Genomic DNA, 21460 nt, shown 5'->3' with positions numbered 1-21460 from the left:
CACAGTTATTTAGTAATTCTTAAGAGTCTTTTGCACATGCACAAGCAGAGTTCAATCAGTGGATACTGATAGCGGAGGCTATCCTCGACCACCAGAGACCCCTCAAGACTACAACTCACCAAGGAAGTGCACGTGTAATTAAAATACAGATATTATAATTAGTTCCAGGAAATCTACTGAATATGTAAAGCATCTCCCAGAAAGGTTGTAAATATGTGCAAGTTGCTGGATATATAGATGCTGCTTGTAGACTCCAAGCGGCTCACCTTCATGAAATTATTTTCATGTGTGCCCAGCACTGCAATAAGGAATGCCTGCTTTCTAAAACTCTTTTCCAAAAATCAAGTCTTAGACAGCTTCTCTGACCATCTTTTGCAGTAACAGAATCATAAGGTTTTGCTGACTGCACAATTTTGGGTCCTTTCCAATGCTTATCCAACTTTCACAAGTGCAGGAGTTTTCCATGTCAAGGCAAAGCAAGAAAGTAAATGCTTCAATTATTCTTTGTGTGAATGAGAAAAGTAGACAGAGGCTTGCTGCATGGCTATGGGTGAAATTAAAAAAAAAAAAAGTTATTTTCTCACATTTATACTGACATCAAAGAGTCTCATTTACTGAGAACCTCACTGTGATTTGTCACCGCTTTTTATTGAGCCAAAATGGAGGGGGACAGGGAGGAAAGAGGTAAGAAGAAAGAAAACTGACACAACAGCATTATGTACTCAGAAGTATTCTGCTGGAAATAAAACAGGCCTTCAATGCCTAAGAGTTGGGTTTTGGCTTTTTTTCTCTCTTAGCCTGTTTTGCTGCTTCAGATAAACTGCAAATTCACAGTGACGCTAAAATCAGCTAATTTGGAAAAAGAAGGAAAGCAAGTGTTTGAGGCAGATGGAACAAAACTATCAGTCAATAATGCAGATAGAGGCAGGAGAAAATTAATCAGAAGACTGAATATATCTATATTTGTACATCAAACCATTAAACAGCTTTGAAGAATCACTCTTCACAAGTCGTTCCAATCACAGTATTAGTGAGAAGCAAATTAGGTTATTACATTGGAAGCAAGCTGAAGGGTTGAAAGCAGGTCATTTTTTTATAGTAACTACCTTTGCCATGAATATCCTGTACTTCTGTTCCAGAGAAGTTTGTAATGTTTACAAAAGTAGCCAAGCACAACAGTAGTGCAAAGTAAACAGCAGATGAACTCAACCTGCTTCAGTCAAATTGAAAGGAGCTATCAATCTATATCCACATTGTTCACATTGAAGATCCTACTACAAGATCATACTTTCTAGATGAATCAGTATTCTGGCAAGATCTGATTCCACATGTGTCATACATAATGTATAAAGAAAATATGAGGTATCTCTTTAAGACAGAAACTTTATTAAAGATTCCTTTGAAAGCAGGAGCAGTACAGGTCAAATGATACCCAGACAATGGATAGCAAATCACAGCGTAGTGTATCCAGTGGAACACAACACAAGTGTGATTATCTCCTGCCTTACGAAACAGAATTTGAAATTACTTTGTGCAAATATACATTCAAATTACTAATTTTTATCCACAGTTCAAAGATATATCAAAACCTGTCATGTCTTAAAATCAGTAGGCTCCATCAAAATATGACAGATTTAAAGATCTTTGAGTGACATTTAGTAACAGTATAGAAATTAACTACACTAAAGACTATGCCTTATGCTGTTTACATAACAAAGAGGAAAAGGCAACTCCAGAAATTCTGCCTTAGTTACATGTAACATACGCTACTACAAAAAGTTTGCAAACATGATACATTTGCTCTAGAGATTATTAGAAACAAAGAAAGAAGGATTTATAAATATGTGAATGGCTGCCTACACTAACACTGGACATCTGGACATCCTAGAAAAGCTAGGGGAGAGGCTTGGATCTCAGCCAAATATAAGTTTCCCAGTGGCTTCAGCACAACAAAACCCCATTCAAACAAATTTCAATGAACACCACGGGGAATCAGGACTAGACCTTCATTTTTTTTGACTGATGCCATGAACAGCCTATGCTATGCTCTTAACCTCTTAATATTAAAGAAAAGGGCCTTTTGAAATTAAATTCTTCACTCTGACACTCATGGTACATTTGGGAGAAAAGAGAGTGGAAGAATTATGTGAGAATGAAGCCTGCTCAAAAGTCACAAGCAAGGTCTTCATGGTCTGTAAAACTCCACAGTCTGATGGATATACTGGAAGAGCCATGATCGACTCTGGTGGTAGCCAGCCCTGCAGCCACTAAAGAGACCCTTCAGACAGGCAATCTGACACAGGCTACATACTCCTAATGTTCTGATTAAGCCTGGCAAGTGTAAGGTATAAAAGATTAAAAAAGCAAAACTAAAGATCAAGTCAGTTGCCTTTGCAAGTCCTTTCTTCCCCCACCCTCCAGAAAGCAGAAACTTCTTTCTGCTAGAGCACTTCCAAAGGATATTCCTGTCTCCTTGAGCTGCAGAAAGAAATACAATTCTCTCCTGTACATTCAGATCAAGCTTTAACCATGTTTTTTACTGAAATGCAGTATCATTACAAAAATCCCAAAGTGAAAACAAAAACAAAAAAACAAACAAAGGAGGGACTAGGACAACAACTGTGCAATTATTAAATGCATGTTCAATGCAAGAGGTACTTCTGTGAAATCACTCTGTGAGATAAGTTAATTTGAAAAGGTTTTGGATAAAAAAGTAAAACCCAATTCAATACTTTTTTTCAGAAGATACATTGCAATTAGGATTTCTATTTACATTTACACTTGCTTACACATTCCTTTTTAAATTACTGCTACATACAATTTTCTATACAAACCTCTTATAAAATTTTATTGTATTGTACCATCTATTTAATTTCAATAGCATTCTTAAAAAATAACTTTACAGTTTATGCTCGTATTTTTTAATATTGATGTTTAACTATAATGTAAAAAAAACCTGACATACCTTATTTCTTTGTAGTCTACTATTGTCTATGCTTTCATTAAAAGACAAATGACAGACTATTGAAGTAGTTCAAACCAGAGATGTTTTCACAATGGCCAACAGCTTTTTATGTTAGACAGAAACCATAAAATACTCAACAATTCATATCTTGTATCTAGATCTTGTTCTACCACAAAAGCTCCCACTTTTGTATCTTAAGATGTAAAGTTGTTAGTGCTTAAGAGGCAAACAATATATATGAGATGATAAAGATGTTAATGTATGCATCATTGTAACAGATGTATCAATTAGTATTTACATTCCCATGTTCCGGGCTTCTGCTTGACTGAGATTTTCTTCAGGTCCAACAATTTTTATATTTTTGATGATGTTCTTGGCTTTTTCCCAGAATTTCTTGATGTGCTTTTCATGGTAAACCTCCTGAAATCATGTTAACATTGTTTATAGTGAAAAGTACAAGTTGCTGTGAAATCATAAACACAGAGTCCAAGAGCACATTGTATTCTATCCCAAACAAACAGATGGCAAACAGTATTTGAAGATATTCCAACATATGTCATTAAAATGAAGCTCGTGTCCAAAATTTTAGCAAAATAACCCAACACATCAGCAATGTAAATCAAAGCTGTACTTCCAGACCAATGATTCAAGATTCACAGGCTGTTTATGCAATATTTTCTCAAGATACTTATCTTACAATCTTCAAAACCTATCCTACAACCTCAGTGGAACACAGGAGGTTTTTATGCCACTTCAGAAGTGCACAGGGCTATCAATAAGCAAATCCAATGTCATTTACTGGATAACAGTCATTAGTAATATGCTATAAAACCTTTGGTCAGTCCTGAAGTGGTCAGGCAGTTGACCTAGATGACCTTTGTAGGTCCCTTCCAATTGGAACTATCTTATCCTATACTACTTGATTTGCATCAATCAGTACTTCTCCCAGAAGCAGGACACTTTTACATACAATCTTTTTCATTAGTAAAAGAGAAAGAATCTATGCAGTTTCTTTAAATAGATTTCAGCAAGCACTGCCAGAATTTGTGTATTTTTTCTACTTCTGCATAGTAAATTCTGAAAGATCCCCTCTTCCTATGCAGTTTATATTTCTTCACACACTTTCATTTATATCATAATTTCCAAAACTGAAGCTTTGCAGAATGGTAGCAGCATACTTACATTATTATGAATGAAGATACTGAGTGCCTCCTTTGGGTAATCCAGAGTCAACAGTCTGTCTAAAAATTTAGGTAGGAAAGGAGTGGGTTGCTCAATGAAAACACCAATTTTTACTCTTGGATAGTCCTTAAAAAAAGAAAGAAAAAGAAAAAATTTGACGCGACTTGTAAGACTTGCCTCCTTTTTAAGATTAGCCATAATAAAAAGTAATTAATGTCATGTTGTACTAACTTAGGCCACACAGCTTTGAAACAGTTAAAACCAACTATCTAAAAAATGGTATGCCTTTTGTTTAGTTTTACTGACTTCAGTAAATAAGCAAATTGATTCATTATTGCTAGAAAACTCTGAATTCCAGTAACAGAAACTAGAAAACAGTGTATCATGGTTTTAAAAATTCTTACATTAAAAATTATTAAAATGGTAAAAAAATGTATTTACGTAAATATGCCTAGAACTTCATGGCAATTAATTTTTTGAAAGTATTCCTGTATTTTCTTGTAAATGTAACATACGTACCTAAGACCACATTTTTAAAAATAGTTTGAGCATAACTACCACAAAATATTTTGTTGCTCAACCTGGAAAAGAGAAAGGCTCCACGGAGAGCATATCCTTTGGCACTTAAAGGGGGTCTAGACGCAAGCTGGAAAGGGAATTTTTATTAAGACAGGTAGGGATAGGACAAGGAGGAATGGCTTTAAACTGGAAGAAACTAGATTTAGATTAGATATAAGGAAGAAGCTCCTTAACTATGAGGATAGTAAGGCACTGGCACAGGTTGCCCAGAGCAGCTGTGGCTGCCCCATCCCTGGCAGTGTTCAAGGCCAAGCTGGAAGGGGCTCTGAGAAATCTCATGTTGTGGGAGGTGTCTCTGTCCATGGCAGGAAGGCTGGAACTAGATGTTCTGTAAGATCCCTTCCAACCGGAACCATTCTATGATGCATCTGTACTTTAAGCCAAAGATGACAATACCTTTCTATACACTTACATTTATTTCCCCCAGACCACTACAAGTGGTCTCTGAGTAACTTCCCAACTCACTGATTTTAATCAAGACCTTTGATGAATTAACTAGAGCTTCTATCTTTGCATCCAAGGATACTGAAGTTTTATCCACTTTATTTTAATGTGAATTCACATGTTTTGAAAAGTGGTATTAATTCACTGTCTGTATGCGCTTGATACAGGCATCATGACCACTAAAACAAACCTAGACAGCACTTCTGTTTTTTAACAGTATTACATTATGCCAAAGAAATTTAACCTTCAAAGGCTTCACTCCTACAAAAAGAAATGCACTGCTTGAACAAAAAAATTTTCCACTTCTAAAACACTTAGTATAAATGTCTAACCCACTATAAAGCTCAGAGAGAAATATAAAAGGCTGCAAGTTAGCTTTCCTTAAGTAAGCCAACAGCCACTTGAAAAGTGTCTGGATAAACCATCAGTGCTTGTTGAGATTTCACGGTGTCACTGTCTACATCAGAAATCCAGAAAGATACTGGCAAGTGCACCAGATCAGAAACATTAGGCACCACTGTTTATGCTGACTACCTCCGATTCACAACTTCATTGGCGAACCGAATATGTACTCATGCAGACAGCCCAATAACTTCAAAATAGCTTATAAAGACAAGTACATTAATGTGTCTTGAAAAAAAGTATTCTCTGCAATATGCTCTGGCAACCACTCCAGTGAGGCCAGTGTCATGGTACCTGGTACCACTGATTTTGAGTAATGAGAAAAGCAGCACATGCAATGGGGCTTACTGAGCTGAACATGCACATGTGCTACCAATACTAAAACTGCTGCAATAATTTATGTAGTGTATTTCTATAATTCTAAGCCATTTTCCCCTTATTCTCTAGGACAAAGAGAAGCAAGTTCTGGCTGGATGTGCAAAGGTTATACGGACAATCAGGGATTAGTATCACTCCTTCAGTACACCAAAATGTGAACCACTTGGCTCTACACTAAAAAAACAGCACAGCTTAGACCTCTTCAGCCCACCTTAGCCCAGTTTAGCACAGACCAGCACAGTTTACACCAGTTCAACCTAGTTTAGCAAAATTCATGTCTCTCTAGACCACTGTAGCAAAGTTAAGCCCAATTTAGACCACTCCAGACCGGTTTAGCCCAACACAGCCCAGCACAGTACACTTCAGCCCAGTTTAGCCTTTCCCAGCCAAACGTAGCACACTTTAGGCCAGCTCAGTCCAGTCCAGTCCAGCATATCCCAGGCCCAATTTAACCCAGTTCAGCCCATTTTACAGCCCAGCCCAGCCCAGCCCAGCCCACTCCAGCTCAGCTGAGACAAGTCTAGAACAATTAGGCCAGGTTTAGCACAATTCATAGAATCACAGAACAGTTACGGCTGGAAAGGACCTTAAGATCATCAAGTTCTAACCCCCTTGTCATGGGCCGGGAGACCTCACACTAAACTGTATCACCCAAGGCCTTGTCCAACCTGGCCTTGAACACTGCCAGGGATGGAGCATTCACAACCTCCCTGGGCAACCCATTCCAGTGCCTCACCACGCTAACAGGAAAGAATTTCCTCCTTATATCTGTAAACAATAAGAGAATGATTCGTATCAAGAACTTAGGAATCATTGTTACCAATGCACCTGTGACCAGTGTACCATGCGTGGAATGTATAAAAACGACCTTGATTATAATAAATGTTGCTGTCAATGTAATGATGGGAAAGAAGAAGAAACAGGGGAATAAGCTAGTCCCCTCTTTAACCATTTAGACTGTTAAAACAATAAGGAACGCTTTTAGCTTTGTTTAGCTGCTTGAATGCTTTAAGGGGGTTAGGTAACCAAGGAGACATATCCTGTTAAATATACGGGTCTAAGATTGTGGTTAAGCTTGTAATAGACATCTTTTTGTTAATGTATTACCGAGAAGTTTCAGTATGTTTCTTTACCTGGAGAGAAGACCCCAGCAACGGAACAGAAACAAATGAAAAGGAGCCACATCGAGTTTCGGGCAAAGAAGACAACAGGATTGGCTGAAACTCAAAACCAGGAACTGAAACCTGGACCAAGAAGAGACTGTACCCCAAAAACCCTGGTGTACGTTGTTGGCGGAGCAGAGACTCCCGGCGCACCCAGCGCTGCTTTCTTATTGCCTTTTGATATTAATCAGTTGTAATAAAATAATTAAATCAGATCATAGCCAAGGCTAAATTTTTATAACATATCCAACCTAAACTTCCCATTTAAGTTTTAACCTGTTACCCCTTGTCCTATCACTACAGTCTCTAATGAAGAGTCCCTCCCCAGCATCCCTATAGGCCCCCTTCAGATACTGGAAGGCTGCTATGAGGTCTCCACGCAGCCTTCTCTTCTCCAGCCTGAACAGCCACAACTTCCTCAGCCTATCTTCATATGGGAGGTGCTCCAGTCCCCTGATCTTCCTCGTGGCCCTTCTCTAGACTTGTTCCAACAGTTCCATGTCCTTTTTACGTTGAGGACACCAGAACTGCACACAATACTCCAGGTGAGGTCTCACAAGAGCAGAGTAGAGGGACAGGGTCACCTCCTTCAACCTGTTGGTCACGCTCCTTTTGATGCAGCCCAGGATACGGTTGGCTTTCTGGGCTGTGAGCGCACACTGAAGCCGGCTCATGTTCATTTTCTCATCGACCAACACCCCCAAGTCCTTCTCCGCAAGGCTGCTCTGAATCTCTTCTCTGCACAACCTGTAGCTGTGCCTGGGATTGCTCCGACCCAGGTGCAGGACCTTGCACTTGTCATGGTTAAACTTCATAAGGTTGGCATCAGCCCACCTCACAAGCGTGTTGAGGTCCCTCTGGATGGCATTCCTTCCCTCCAGCATATCAACCAAACCACACAGCTTGGTGTCATCGGCAAACTTGCTGAGGGCGCACTCAATCCCACTGTCCGTGTCACCGACAAAGATGTTGAACAAGACCGGTCCCAACACCAACCCGAGGGACACCACTCATTACTGGTCCCCAGCTGGACATTGAGCCATTGACCACAACTCTTTGCGTGCGGCCCTCCAGCCAGTTCTTTATCCACCGAGTGGTCCATCCATCAAGTTGATGTCTCTCCAATTTAGAGACAAGGATGTCGTGTGGGACAGTGTCGAACGCTTTACACAAGTCCAGGTAGATGACATCAACTGCTCTACCCCTGTCCATCAGTTCCGTAGCCCTATCACAAAAGGCCACCAAATTGGTCAGGCAGGATTTCGCCTTAGTGAAGCCATGCTGGCTGTCACCAAGCACCTTGTTGTTTTTCATGTGCCTCAGCATGCCTTCCAGGAGAATCTGCTCCAAGATTTTACAGGCACAGAGGTGAGACTGACTGGTCTGTAATTCCCTGGGTCATCCATTTTCCACTTCTTGAAAATGGGGGTTATATTTCCCTTTTTCCAGTCATCGGGAACTTCACCTGACTGCCATGATTTCTGAAATATGATGAGTGCCTTTGTGCCTTTCAAAGCAGAGTCACCTACTACTATGACCCGCCACTTTCTCCTGGAAGCACTAGCAGTGATCATCTTTACTGTTGCTGGTGAACAGCTCTGCTGGTTGTTCATTTGGTGCAGTGAGTGCTTCCTCACTAGTCCTCTGCAGAACTGCAAAGTGGTTCTGGGTGGGGATGTTGGATTTTGGAGTAAGCCACTTGCCTTTAACTGTCCTCTTCCTCCTTCGTGGTTTGTTGGTTTTGGGGTGTTTTTTTTTGTTATTTCTGGCTCCCAGCTTCTTTCATTAACGCTCTCCTCGTTTTCTGTATGCGCTATGGTGGACGCTTGTGGCCCCTGCACAGTTTGGGCCTGGAGCAAGCAGCCCTGCTGCCTCTCAGCTTCCCTGACATCTTTTAGCCTACTGACAAGTCTCCTCCAGCTCAGCCCCCTGCTGCAGGAGGACCTCCACCAGGGCGCACCGAGTGCAGCCCTGCCTGTTGTGCACCCTCCCCTGACCAGACCAGTGCAGGCACCTTCTGCACTCTGAGCTCTGCGCTGCAGCCTCCCCTCCCATCGGCTCTGGTGCCAACGCTGACACCGCCAGGGCAGCCAGAGCAAAGCTTACAGGCTGGTCCCTGGCCCTTACGCAAGTGCTCATCATCCCACTCACTGCCTGCCCTCTCCCTGCCTGCACTGACTGCCGCACCTCGCACCTCTCTCTCGTCGCCACGCTCTCTGGGGTGAGTTTTACCCACTCAGGGAGGTGTGGACCATTCTGCCACCCTTCTGCGAGTCCCTGCTCGCCTTAGCAGAGCTGCGGGCTCCTGGGCAAGGCCTGGCCGCAGCTAGAGGCTCCCTCAGTGGCTGGGGCCATTCAGAACTGAGGCTCCTGGCCATGGGGTCTCCCCTCGCTCTGGTGTTGAAGGCTCCTCTCTGGAGATATCTCGTCAAATGAGGTGTACCAATGCAGATATGGGTGTATCAATGCAGAAAGTTAAAAAACAGTATGGTAATAACTATTAGAGGCACAGAGCTAGTATTGCTCTTTCCACTGAAGATTTGTTAAGTAAGAACTATCCAGGCCTAAACAGAAAGCACGTTCAGAAAACTAAATACTGCCTGTACTTAAAAATGCCCGAAGTAAACACTGAGGCCAAGGAAAAGCCTCGTTATTTCTGATGGCAGAGGAAATGAGGCATGAAGTACAAGGAATGTATTACTGTAAGGAACACACATTCCAAGTATATGTACATAAACTATAGGAAGCTATCCAGTAAATTATTGCAAGTTACTCCCTATTACCAGCTTTAGTATTTAACTGCTCCCCAATCACGTCTTAATTACCAGCACCATGAGGAAGAACTCAGTTTGTTTTCCTCAGGTAAATTTTACGCTGGCAGTTCAAACATTATTTCAATACAACACCATATGAATATTGTATGTTCAAAGCAAAATTAAAAACAAATAATAATCTGAAAGTTATTACAATTCCAGCAATAACTTTTCAAATTTATGTTCTAGTCCATAAGCTACTTACTGTCCAGAAATTCTTTTGCTTTGTCCTTTCATTACAAAGGTAAGCTACTACTCATTTCATGCTATCCTCAACTCTACCTTAAGACCTGTTCATATTCAAATCTTCAATACAGAACAGAAATTAAACAGCTGCTAGAACCAGCCTATTTAGAATAATCAGAGTATTCTTTTAAGTACAAGCCTAACATTTATACATGGTTATTTAGTCTGCCTAATATTTACTGAGTATAAGCTGAAATATTCATAAAGACACTAAAGACATCATGCTTAGTGCCAAAGAACTGAAGTTCCCAAATTTACACACACCACGTGTACATGCATGTCTGTCCTATAAGAATTCTGAAGGCTGAACTAATATATGATCTTAAATGCATCAATTTAGTTCTACATAAATACATTTGTATATACAGTACAGGTATCTGTACCATTCCTTATGAAGAAAAGTAATCTTTTAGAAAACAGTAACTTCAGCCATGTTACAGTTAACTTCTATTTGTAAAAAAACCTGTAAAACCGATGCATATGATGCATATCAAGTTTTTTGTAGGTCTACAGTTGAAAATCTGAAATACCTAAAAAGTTTTCCTACCTCCCAAAAATTCTAATTACTTGCTTAGATTTTGCACAATTCAAAAAGTTATTCATTTACCCCCAGTGAACAGAGGTAAGGATCTGCGGGCTTTTGGGGATGGGATCATCTTTCGTTATACTGGGGAAGTCCATATCAAAGTGCATGCATAAAATCATTCCTAAAAGTACTGGTATTTCAAGTACATTAAAATTCCATCTTTATAGTTTCATATAGCAGTAAAAATATTCTGATGAGTCCGCAAAACATAATACGGCATAGTGAAGCCACTTTGCTTCATAGAAATCACTATACACCTATCAACTGCATTCAAAAGGGGTTTTGTTTTAGTGAAAATTATTCTTACCGTTACTGTTGACAGGTCTAGTAAGTCTAAATCACAAATACTGCAACCAGTTTCCCGTGTCCAAGCGTTAGGAATATAGTTTCCCAAATAATTCAAGTGAATCTGGTAAATAAATGAAAAATTCAGATCAATTAAAGGTGCATGCACATGGTGATTTATTAAAAGAGTTCAGGCCTACTCACTGAATCTCTTATACATAAAAGCAATTTATTGTTTTGGCTTATGAAATTTAAGATTAAAAGAAAACAAAAAACAGACACCCCTAGAAAAACCAACAACAAGCAAGCATACAAAATTAGCTGCTAGAAGACTTTCTTCTTTTATTTACAAAACAAAAACTATATTCTTCTAGCATCTACATTTATTGCTTCAGTTAAACCAGAAATTTATTGCAAGTATAACTACTACTAACTAAACCCTTGTATGACTTCCAAGATACAGACTACAGCTCTCAAAAGCCACTAGGCATAATTTCAAGGAGAAATTCTTTTCCCAAAGCTGAGAATCACCAACACTACACAAAACACAGACATATGAAAAACACATAGAAAAATGTAGAAGACAGATGCCCAGATGATGCATTTCTGACAAGCCATGCCAAGATTCAGAAGCCAACCAGAGGTATACATTTTAAAGCAGCATCTAGCTTTTTCACACATTTTGATTTGGCACTGAACAAAGTATGTACTTTTGAAACAAGTCAATGGGCTGCCTGGGCTTCCCTGTCCTCCTGGATTCCATAGAAAAGTTTGTGCAGAACTTCACTCCTCTCTACTGCCATTTGCAATGGTTAAAGGATCTCTTATGCCAGGGAAAGGCTGTCTGAGGGAAGGCTGCTATTCGTTCCTGCTCTACTGCCCTCAAAAAAATGGAAGGATAAAGTACAGTTTTGCACAGAAAACACATTCCAGGACTCAATCTGCATTTTATCGTTGTCTGGGTGCTTGCTCACACATACTGAATATCATTCTAGACAGATTATAAACAGAATTGCTTGCACTTAATTTCACAAACTCCATAAAAATTAGTATTTTACAAAAAAAATAAACACCATTGCACCTGAGGAAAAAGAAAAGAATAAAAATATTGCATGTTGGGATAGTTTAGTATCCATTTCAAAGAAATGTCTCTGACCAATGCTATTTAGTAATCTGCAAACTGAAGACAGAAAATACAAAAGAGAAAGTTCTTATAAACGAAAAACTTGGAGTTAATTTTGGGAATTACTTTAATGGTACTTTATTTACCAACTAGTGAAAACTTTTTCTAATCCTATTATACTATTTTCCTCTTAATTCTATGTTTAAAACAAAATAATTTACTCATGATGACAAAGTGATATATATAGCAAGAGTTCCCTCTTTGTTTTTAAAACATGAATATATGCAGAAATGGAGTTTTGTTTAATGTGGCGTAACTCATGGACTAGTATAAGGAGTTCCAACCTAAACTGCTTGCCCAGCTATAAAATACAGTACCTTTCTTTTCATTGGCAAAGTGTCAGCAAAGCCAGAGATGATAGATAATTTGAAGATTTAATTGAAGCAAAAATAACTACAGCAACATGGAAGAAATTGATCATACATTTCACCACTACTGAGTAGTAGTAAGCCAAACAGATAATGGCATCATTATATTCTCTAATTCCAGAGATGAAATAGAGTGCAAAAAAACTATGAAGCAGCAGCCACTGGGATATTAATGAGTTTTAAACTTTTATTTCATTCTCCTGGGTGAGAAGAACTTTTCCCTCTGAAAATAAGGAGCTACAGTAAGGAACATGTATTCAGAAGAAGTCAGGAAGTACCCATTCCCAATCCTTCAGCCAACAGAGGCTATTACAAATGATACGCCTTTACACTTCTTTGCCATATAATAACTGTGCCAGTTGCTCTGTACCACTGAATCCTGACACAGAATCTGTCAGAACAGCTACTTCACAGGGCAGATGGTGCTCTACCGTGAAACCAAAGTTCATGAGTCATGGGTGTATTGCGAGCAGTGTGACCAATGACACTGGAGATGCAAAAAGCCAGCCACAGGTGTGTATATACATTATACTTTGTTTTTACACTTTTTTTTTTTGCCTACATACATTTTCTAAATATGAATATACAAACACACACCAAAGTCTGTGGTAGGATCAGATGTGCTACTGTTTCATGCCCCAGCCTGTCACTCTTGATTAGACTTTTCTCCCCCTAAAAACCTATTCTTCTGATTACTGTTTAATAATCAGATAAACATTCTTCACTAGGTTCAAAAAATGTTTTGTGACAGTGAACATATTAACATAGGCTTACTGTTTTCTAATATCCCATACTACAATGAATCTGGGAGCAGAATTAGTTGTTTCAGCATGATATCAAGTTACAACACAACATCCTTGTCTCTAAACTGGAGAGACAAGAATCTGATAGATATACCACTCATTGGATAATAAACTGGCTAGATGGTTGCACTCAAAGAGTTGTAGTTAATGGCCTTACGCCTGAGTGGAAACAAGTGATGAGTGGCATTCCTCAGGTGTCAGTACTGGGACCAGCACAGTTCAACATCTTTGTCCATGACATGGACAGTGGGATTGAGTACACCCTCAGGGAAGCTGCTGATGACAGCAAGCTGTGTGGTGCAGTCAACATGCTGGACGGAAGAGATGCTATCCAAAGGGACCTCGACATGCTTGAGAAATGAGCCAGTACAAATCTCATGAAGTTCAATAAAGTCAAACGCAAGGTCCTGCATGTGGGCTGGAGTAATCCCAAGCAAAAATACAGGCTGGGTGGAGAATGAACTGAGAGCTGCCCTGCAGAGAAGGACTTGGGATGTTGGTCAGTAAGAAGCTCAATGTGACCCAGCAAGCCCAGAAAGCCAATCAGATGTTGGGCTGCATCAAAAGAAGCATGACCAGTAGGTCAAGAGAAGCGATTCTCCTCCTCTACTCCACTCTTGTGTGACCCCATGTGGAGTCCTGCATTCAGCTCTGGGGCCCCAACATAAGAGGAACACAGACTGGTTGGAGCAAGTCCAGAGGAGGGCAACAAACATGATCAGTAAGCTGGAGCATCTCTCCTATAGAGACAGGCTGAGATAATTGGGTTCGTTCAGCCTAGAGAAAAGAAGGCTCTGGGGAGACTTCAGAGCAGCCTTCCAGTACCTAAAGGGGACCTACAAGATGCAGAATGATACAGTGACAGCAGAATAACATGATGGAGAAAGCTATCAGAATGCGGGGGTTTATCCTTGAAATTCTTAATTAGAAATGAGCAGTGGTGTTGTGCTACGATTGTTTCAGACTCTTCCATCATTATTTAGTCCTCTATTAAAGTTGCCATCTTTGCACAGAAGTAAAACAAACTGTCACTCACTTTAGTTGGACCATTTCCATGAATAGTGATTGGTAATGTGTCGTACACTGAATTCCTTGCTCTTACTTTTCCTTCTTCAAACTTCAAAAGGACTTCATCTGCAAATCACAGATCATACAGTAGTAACAGTTTATAAATAAAAGCTATAGTTTCAGAGTTAAGTTCAATATACTTCAGTGTTGTTATCATTGTCAATGTTATTTATTTGGAAGTTTTTGTTCATTCTTTTTAACTAGATCTTTAAACTAACTAACTTTGTGCAAATAATATTTATAGAGAATCATAGTTATTATCATAGTTAGTTCAAGTATGGTCTCTTTTTTCATATTTAGAGTTTAAATGTAAGAAAGGAAGTTTGCACAGATGCCATCTTCAGTTTAAATTCATGACAGCTGAATAAAGGAAATCCTGCATTATTCCACATTCCATGTCATTATGTATAGTCATTTGTTTTAGAATACCTAAAATGCAATTTTCATTACTAATCTTACTCCTGTAATTAAGTCTGTGAACGGCAAAAGGAAAAATGGTTCTTAACTTTGTGTTTACTTCAGTTATTGAAATCTTCTGTTTTTAAATCAAGTATTTTATCAGAGGGAGAAATCAATTAATATTAAACCCAAATGACCTGTAACTGATCTGGTAACCAGGTTTATCCATCCAAATATTTCATTAAAACAAGCATATGCTTAGGGAATTATAAATATTGTTAAGCAAAGGAAGTGTTAATGACATTTAATATAACACACAACATGCAAATCACACACTTACCAACAGCTCCATTTAGGGTCTGGAAAATTGCACATTTGTGGTCCAAAGTAATGTTAAAACGTTCCTGAAATAAAGTTCACAGTTACTGAAGCATTCTAAAAGCCAATGTTTTTTACAGTAGTGTTGCAGTTACATTGCAGTGGCAGCAAGTAATCAGGCAAAACTGACATATTCAGCTCTCAGATATAATTATTAATTTTATACTGTTAAGTTTTTCTTCATTTCTGAGTTGTGTAACTGTATAGCAGTCAGTTTTATAAATGCAAAAGATTTATCTATACTTAAAGGATAGAAGTCATAACTCTCCAAAGAAACTACAATTTGGGAATATAAGCCAAAGAAAATTTGTGTCTTATCCTAAAAAATAAATAAATTAGCAAGCCTAGTCTTAGCCAAGCAACAAAACATACTATGTTTCATAGTCTCAAAAATATAAAAGCCAAATCTAGGTATCATGTCAGAATAGAAAACACCAGTGGTTTTAGCACATGTTCCTAATACAGTATTATTAATCCTACCTAGATTCTTCTTTAAAGTATCATGGTTTTAAGTTTTAACATGTTGATCAACAAGTACATAACCTTTAAAACATGCTTAAAAACCCTTATATATGTAACATATTCTGGTTTGGTCTTCCAAAATTTGTTACAGCATTGGACAATACCGTACAGAGAACTGGTGCTGATGTATAGTGCAGTATCCCAAGCTAAGCACCACGGAGGCATTTTGAATCACAGTGCAGTAGTGTACTGTGAAGTACAATTTTTTTGTCTAGAAGACAATCTATTTAGACAAGTAATTATATTACTTTTAACTCTGGTCAGCTTTAATGTCTCTACACCCTGCCCTTTCAATTGAATACGCAGCATCTGACTTAACTTGCATAAAATCAATTTAAACATTAAGGACTGAAACAAATGTCCTACAAGGAGCAGCTAAGGACTTTGGGTTTATCTGGTTTGAAGAAAAAGGGGCTGAGGGGTGACCTCACTGTTCTCTACAATTTTCTGAGAAGACAAAGTGAAGAGAGAGGTGCTGAACTCTTCTCCCTGGGATGCAGGGATAGGACACATGGAAATGGTTCAGATCTGCATCAGGGGAGGTTTAAACTGGTTTTCAAGAAGCATTTCTTTACCGAGAGGATGGTCAACCACTGGAACAGGCTTCCTAGAGAGGTGATCAATGCCCCAAGCATTGGGGTCAAGTTTTTAAGGAACAGTGCCCTTCACAACATGCTTTAACTTTTGGTCAGCCCATACTGGCCAGGCATTTGGACTAGATCGTCATTGCAGGTCCTTTCCAACTAAAATGTTCTGCTCTATTTCTGCACTTGTATCTAAACATGCCTGATGTTTCAGGCATAACTTAGTGGAAAAACATATATGCAATTCAGCAACTTCACATCTGCCTTAAGCTTACAAATGCTCAAAATCAACCTCAAATTCAGCAGTATCAGCTTCTAAAGGTTTTTCTGCATCAATACATTGTTAACTTTCCTTTTTCCAGCATCAGCGCCATAGCTCTGACATCTATCATGCTTTAATGCTCCTACTCAGCAGAGAACTTTGTTAAGCTAGGGGACAGAGAGGTCTTCACCAAAAATTTATGATGCAGCTTTACTGAATGTATCTGCACAAAAAGCTGAAGAATCAGAGACAGCTGCAGGCAGGAGCTGAAATGGCAGCAGGCCAAAATATAAAACACTGGATCAGCAAGTAGTTCAGTGACACCCTGGCAAAATGCCACATTCTCTAGCTGTCAAACTGCCAAGTACATGGGACCCTCATTGAGATGAATGTGCCAGCTCATATACCTCAGAGCTATTATTTCTAAAAACGAAGCACAACCTGCCTGGATCTGCAGACAGCCTGAATAATATATCAAGTCATGACCCTTTGGAAGCCTGTGTATCACTCCAACAGGAGGAACCTCCAGAGGACAAACACAACTGTCAATATGGCACCCAGGAATAAAGAGGCAGCACTCCTTTTATTTTTGTCTCCTGATTTTTTATGAGGAGCAGCATGTTATTTCAAGCAGAAACAAATGAGAAAGCCAGTCACTACCTACCCTTGCCAATGGGTCAACATAGATTTTAGTGTAAAACAGCTGGTCATCATCATTATCCTGGAGATTCCATTGCTGCACGATACGATTTATATATGGAGCATAACCAATAAATCCTGCAATATCACACACACAAGTTATTTCCATAAAAAGCACTATTCTGCCAATGTTATCCGCCAGTCGGGAACTTCATTCTTACTGTTTGGTGCTAGCAAAGGAGAAGTATGAAATTCATACAAATTGGCTCAAAATCCAGTTTTCTTCCTGTCATATGTATTGCTTCCGTTTTAAAGAATTCACAATTAAGGGTTATTTTTACACAAACGCTATTTTAAGTGAAAAAGTAGGAAACAGATATCCGTTTTGGATGGCCCGAGAGCACCAAAGCATTAGATTACATTACCATTATCCCCAAGATCCCATATGTGGAAAAAAAGTTTCATTTTCATTAATCACTTCTTGCTGGCAGAGGAACCTAAATCTAAGCCAGAACTACAGAGAATTCACCTCAAAACCAATATACATTATGTTTAAGCCAAAACAGCAACAACAACAACAAAAAAAACCTACACAAAAAAAAACAACACACAACAACAACAAAGCCTAAGCAAAAATAAGCAACATGCAGATAGGTGAGATAAAGAAGGGAGGGAAAGAAACGGGGACATTCCCAGATCTGCACCTTGTCCATGTACCTAGGAAGTGGCATACGCTGTGCTCTGCAGCAGTTAAACAGTATCAGTGTTAGCGCATGTATTAATCAACTGCAAAATTATTACCAAAGCTCACATTTAAATCAAGGAGGATTCCAGAATTAACACATCATTGAGATTAACAGGTGTAACTAGCATTTCTCTTGGAAAAAACTGCCTCAGCCATGCTGATGGGCCAGGCAGAGCTACCAGCACATCTACAATGTATGCACATATCACCAGGAACAAGGCAGACAGGTCAGGAAACCCTGTGATGCAGCTAAACTGTGCCTATAAATGCCATGTACTGCTTTGACCGCACTTACACATTGGATTGCTTCTGAAGTGGATTCAATCAGTGTCAGTTGGGTCACCCCTGTACAGCACTTCATCGCAAGACACAGTTGCTTGCTCGGCCATCACTTTATTTACCTGCTTTTTACAAGTTATTGACAGCAAAGTCTAGTAAGTTTGAATGAAAACTGTTCTTGAGCACAGAAGAGGAGCTATTTCACTGGGGAGGAAGACAGCAAAGAGGAGGCTAGCAAATCTAGTCCTCAATTTTACACTTGGAGAATTCAGGAACAGTTTCCCATGCAAATATATAAAACAGGTGACAGAAACAAGTCATGCTGAAGTTCCACGACTCATTATATTCAAGAATCGCACTTGCCTCCTGAGTTCAGGAATCGTTTTCCACTCCGGACAACAGGATACTTGTCAGCTAGCCTTTTATCCGGCCAAATTAGTCCATCTGCTGCAAACACCACTTTATGATTAGTTTCCTGAAATTTCTTTAACAGTTCTTCAGGACTCCCCGCAAAAATAACATCATAACTGAAAACAAAGAAAAGATACCCATTACACTAGTTTAATCTTAATACTTCTGAGTTCAAAGTAACAAGTGGTTAGACTATTCATGTTTTTTAAATCGTACAAACAGCCCTTGGAGTCTGAAAAATTACACTAATCATGTTTTACCACCATGTATTTTTAAACCTTACACATTTTGGACATTCTTTCTCCTTCATATTTAGGCAACCTGAAATCGATTTTCACATATCATGTATTTCAAGTAAAAAAAAAACCAAAACATTATGTTTTCCTTTGGAAAACTTTTTATGTGTTCACGAACAACTACCACAAAAAATAAAAAAGTCAAAACTCAGCAGATGAAGTACAGTCGGACTGAAAAATAATTTAGGTATCTCTCACTCAGAGACTTGACGATCTTGTTCTAAAACACAATAGCACTTTCTTCTGAAAAGTCTTATCAAGAATGTACCTAGATATTTCTTAATAAAGTCTAGTTGCTCATAAACTTAAACCGTGTTCTGTCAATATACAGCTTTCTCCTTCAACCTCTTTAATGTGCTGAAGTCTTCAGGAGGCTTTAAACTTTACAAGTATTTATAAAAAACTCCACCTGCCTTTATGTGTTTGTCAGATTTGACTCTCGCCTCCTATTGAGGACAAAGACCTAAGTTGGAGGGCTCATCTATAAAAACAGCAGTTACCCATAGCCAAAGGTCAACATCACCTCAAAACAGAAACAAACATGCATGGGTTTGGCAAAGGTCATGTAAGAATGTAGTATCACAAGCCTTGCGGTTTCTTCTTGTTGAAACATCTAAATCAATGGGTCTTGAGGGATGGGAGACTGAAGAGATAACACAAAACCTCAAAGTATGCATAAATTATTAAATTATTCAGAGTATAAAGTTCATTTCTTTGTGCTTAAGATCTACATATAAAAGCATTAATATGAAAACCACTTCAAGGTTCATTTTACAAAACATGAAACCATGACAAGTAATACTGGAATTATGTCCCAGATTAGACCCTGGCTGAGGAAGCAGAATATTTAAATTGAATGGCAGCATCTCAGCCCCACAGCTTCCTCATCTGAATGCAGGTATATTCATCTTATTCCACACATCTACCTTATGAACTAAAAATCATAAGCCCTGACAGAGGGCAAAGGAATGGTACAGCAACCAATAACTGAAAGATCTAACCCTGACCAAGATTTTGTCCTTGCAAAGTCTTTCAGCTGGACTAAGGAAGACAGCAGTACCTTCACCTGCAGTACACAGAACTTTTTGCACTGCAATTTGTTAGCCAGCAATAGTGCCAACAGACCAACTATTATTGACTTCTGGTACTTCTTTACTACAGTTTTGAAATTACTTAAAATGGCTTTTCTTCAAAGGGAATTTCATGCAATTGGTCTGGGAGAACTCAACACCACCTGACTTACAAATGCAAAAGAACATTTCCACCGCAGAGAAAAGAATGAATCCTAGAGAGGAAGCGTGTTATGTAGTCTATATAAAGAAAGTGGGTTTCTGAAAACTCACTGCTATGTTTTCCTGTAACTTTGGCAGAAGAATGTACAGAAAAATATTGTGCATTTTGAAGCTTCCCCAGTTTTGCAAAAACTGCCTGTGTCTGCCCAAATATACAGGAATACACTTCCCTCCCTTTTTCCATTCAATTGGTCTAACCTGATTCAAAGCCAGAATAAGCCTGAAGAACAAGCAAGAAATAGGAGACAAGTCAAAAACAGACAAAACCAGAAATCTGTCTGAGGCTTTAACTTAATAGCTTATGGCAGGCTGTGCTTCTCCTCTTTGATCAGCTTAGCGCTGCTGCTGCAATGACTTACAGCTGGTATATTGCTTCCAAGGACTGTCATTCTGTAAAAGAAAGCCAAAGTTGAGCAAAGTGCTGTGCTAGCCACAGGATCTGCTTGTGAAAGGGATACACTACCTAATAGAGCACAGTCTGTAACAGAAACACAGTACAGAGCTATTAAGCTGCATTAGCAATTATTGTAAACTTTACACACTAATGGATATTATGCAGGAGTAAGAATCCTGCATGGACGCAGGTCTAAACCATTAAATCCATCACAAAACGTGTTCCAGGACTACCCTTGACAATTTATACTGTTACTATGAGTGATTCACAAAGAATCACAAAATCAGCTAGGCTGGAAAAGACCTCTGATATTACAAGTCCAACTGTTACCTCAGGACTGCCAAGGCAACCACTAAATTGTGTCATTAAGGGCCTTGTTCAAAACATGGGTTTTGAACACTTCCAGGGACAGTGATTCCACCACTTTCCTGGGCAGCCTGTTTCAATGCCTGACAATCTTAAACTGTAAATATTTTAGCTATACACAAAGGGAAAAAGCCTATACTAAGACACACAAGATGATGAACTTGCTACAGATCAGTTCTCTTCAACATGACTTATTTTAAACAGGGCTTCAAAATTTGACAGGGAAGAAAAAAAAAATGTGGATTTTTGCAGGAAAATGCAGGCTGCCTTGGCAAGCTGGAAAAGCTCAGACAATTTTTTATTTAGTCTTCATAAATCCTTCTGATTAAGTTGAAAGCAAGAAGAAGAAAGGGGGGGGGGGGAGAGAAAAAAGAAAACAAAGTTTCCACAACTCCAGTCCCATTTCCTGAAGCTCTCAGATGGCAGAT

At 39.1% G+C, this 21460-nt stretch overlaps 1 protein-coding gene across 1 annotated transcript in view; it reads right to left on the bottom strand.

Annotated features, from left to right (window-relative positions):
• Positions 1-21460, bottom strand: part of PLOD2 (procollagen-lysine,2-oxoglutarate 5-dioxygenase 2) — a 63900-nt gene that overhangs the window by 15256 nt on the left and 27184 nt on the right. Inside the window, exons 4-10 of the mRNA XM_061452886.1 lie at positions 18637-18800; positions 17275-17387; positions 15205-15268; positions 14434-14531; positions 11066-11167; positions 4148-4273; positions 3264-3385 (exon numbers count right to left, since the gene is read on the bottom strand). Of these exons, the coding sequence (XP_061308870.1) occupies positions 3264-3385; positions 4148-4273; positions 11066-11167; positions 14434-14531; positions 15205-15268; positions 17275-17387; positions 18637-18800 (789 nt within the window). The remainder of the gene's footprint in view (positions 1-3263; positions 3386-4147; positions 4274-11065; positions 11168-14433; positions 14532-15204; positions 15269-17274; positions 17388-18636; positions 18801-21460) is intronic.

The sequence above is a fragment of the Pezoporus flaviventris genome, unplaced genomic scaffold (genome assembly GCF_033815535.1).
Source record: "Pezoporus flaviventris isolate CSIRO_AGI_PZ_B2104156 unplaced genomic scaffold, CSIRO_AGI_Pfla_v1 ptg000013l, whole genome shotgun sequence".
Taxonomy (NCBI): Eukaryota; Metazoa; Chordata; class Aves; order Psittaciformes; family Psittacidae; genus Pezoporus; species Pezoporus flaviventris.
This window is presented reverse-complemented; position numbering and strand designations above follow the sequence as displayed.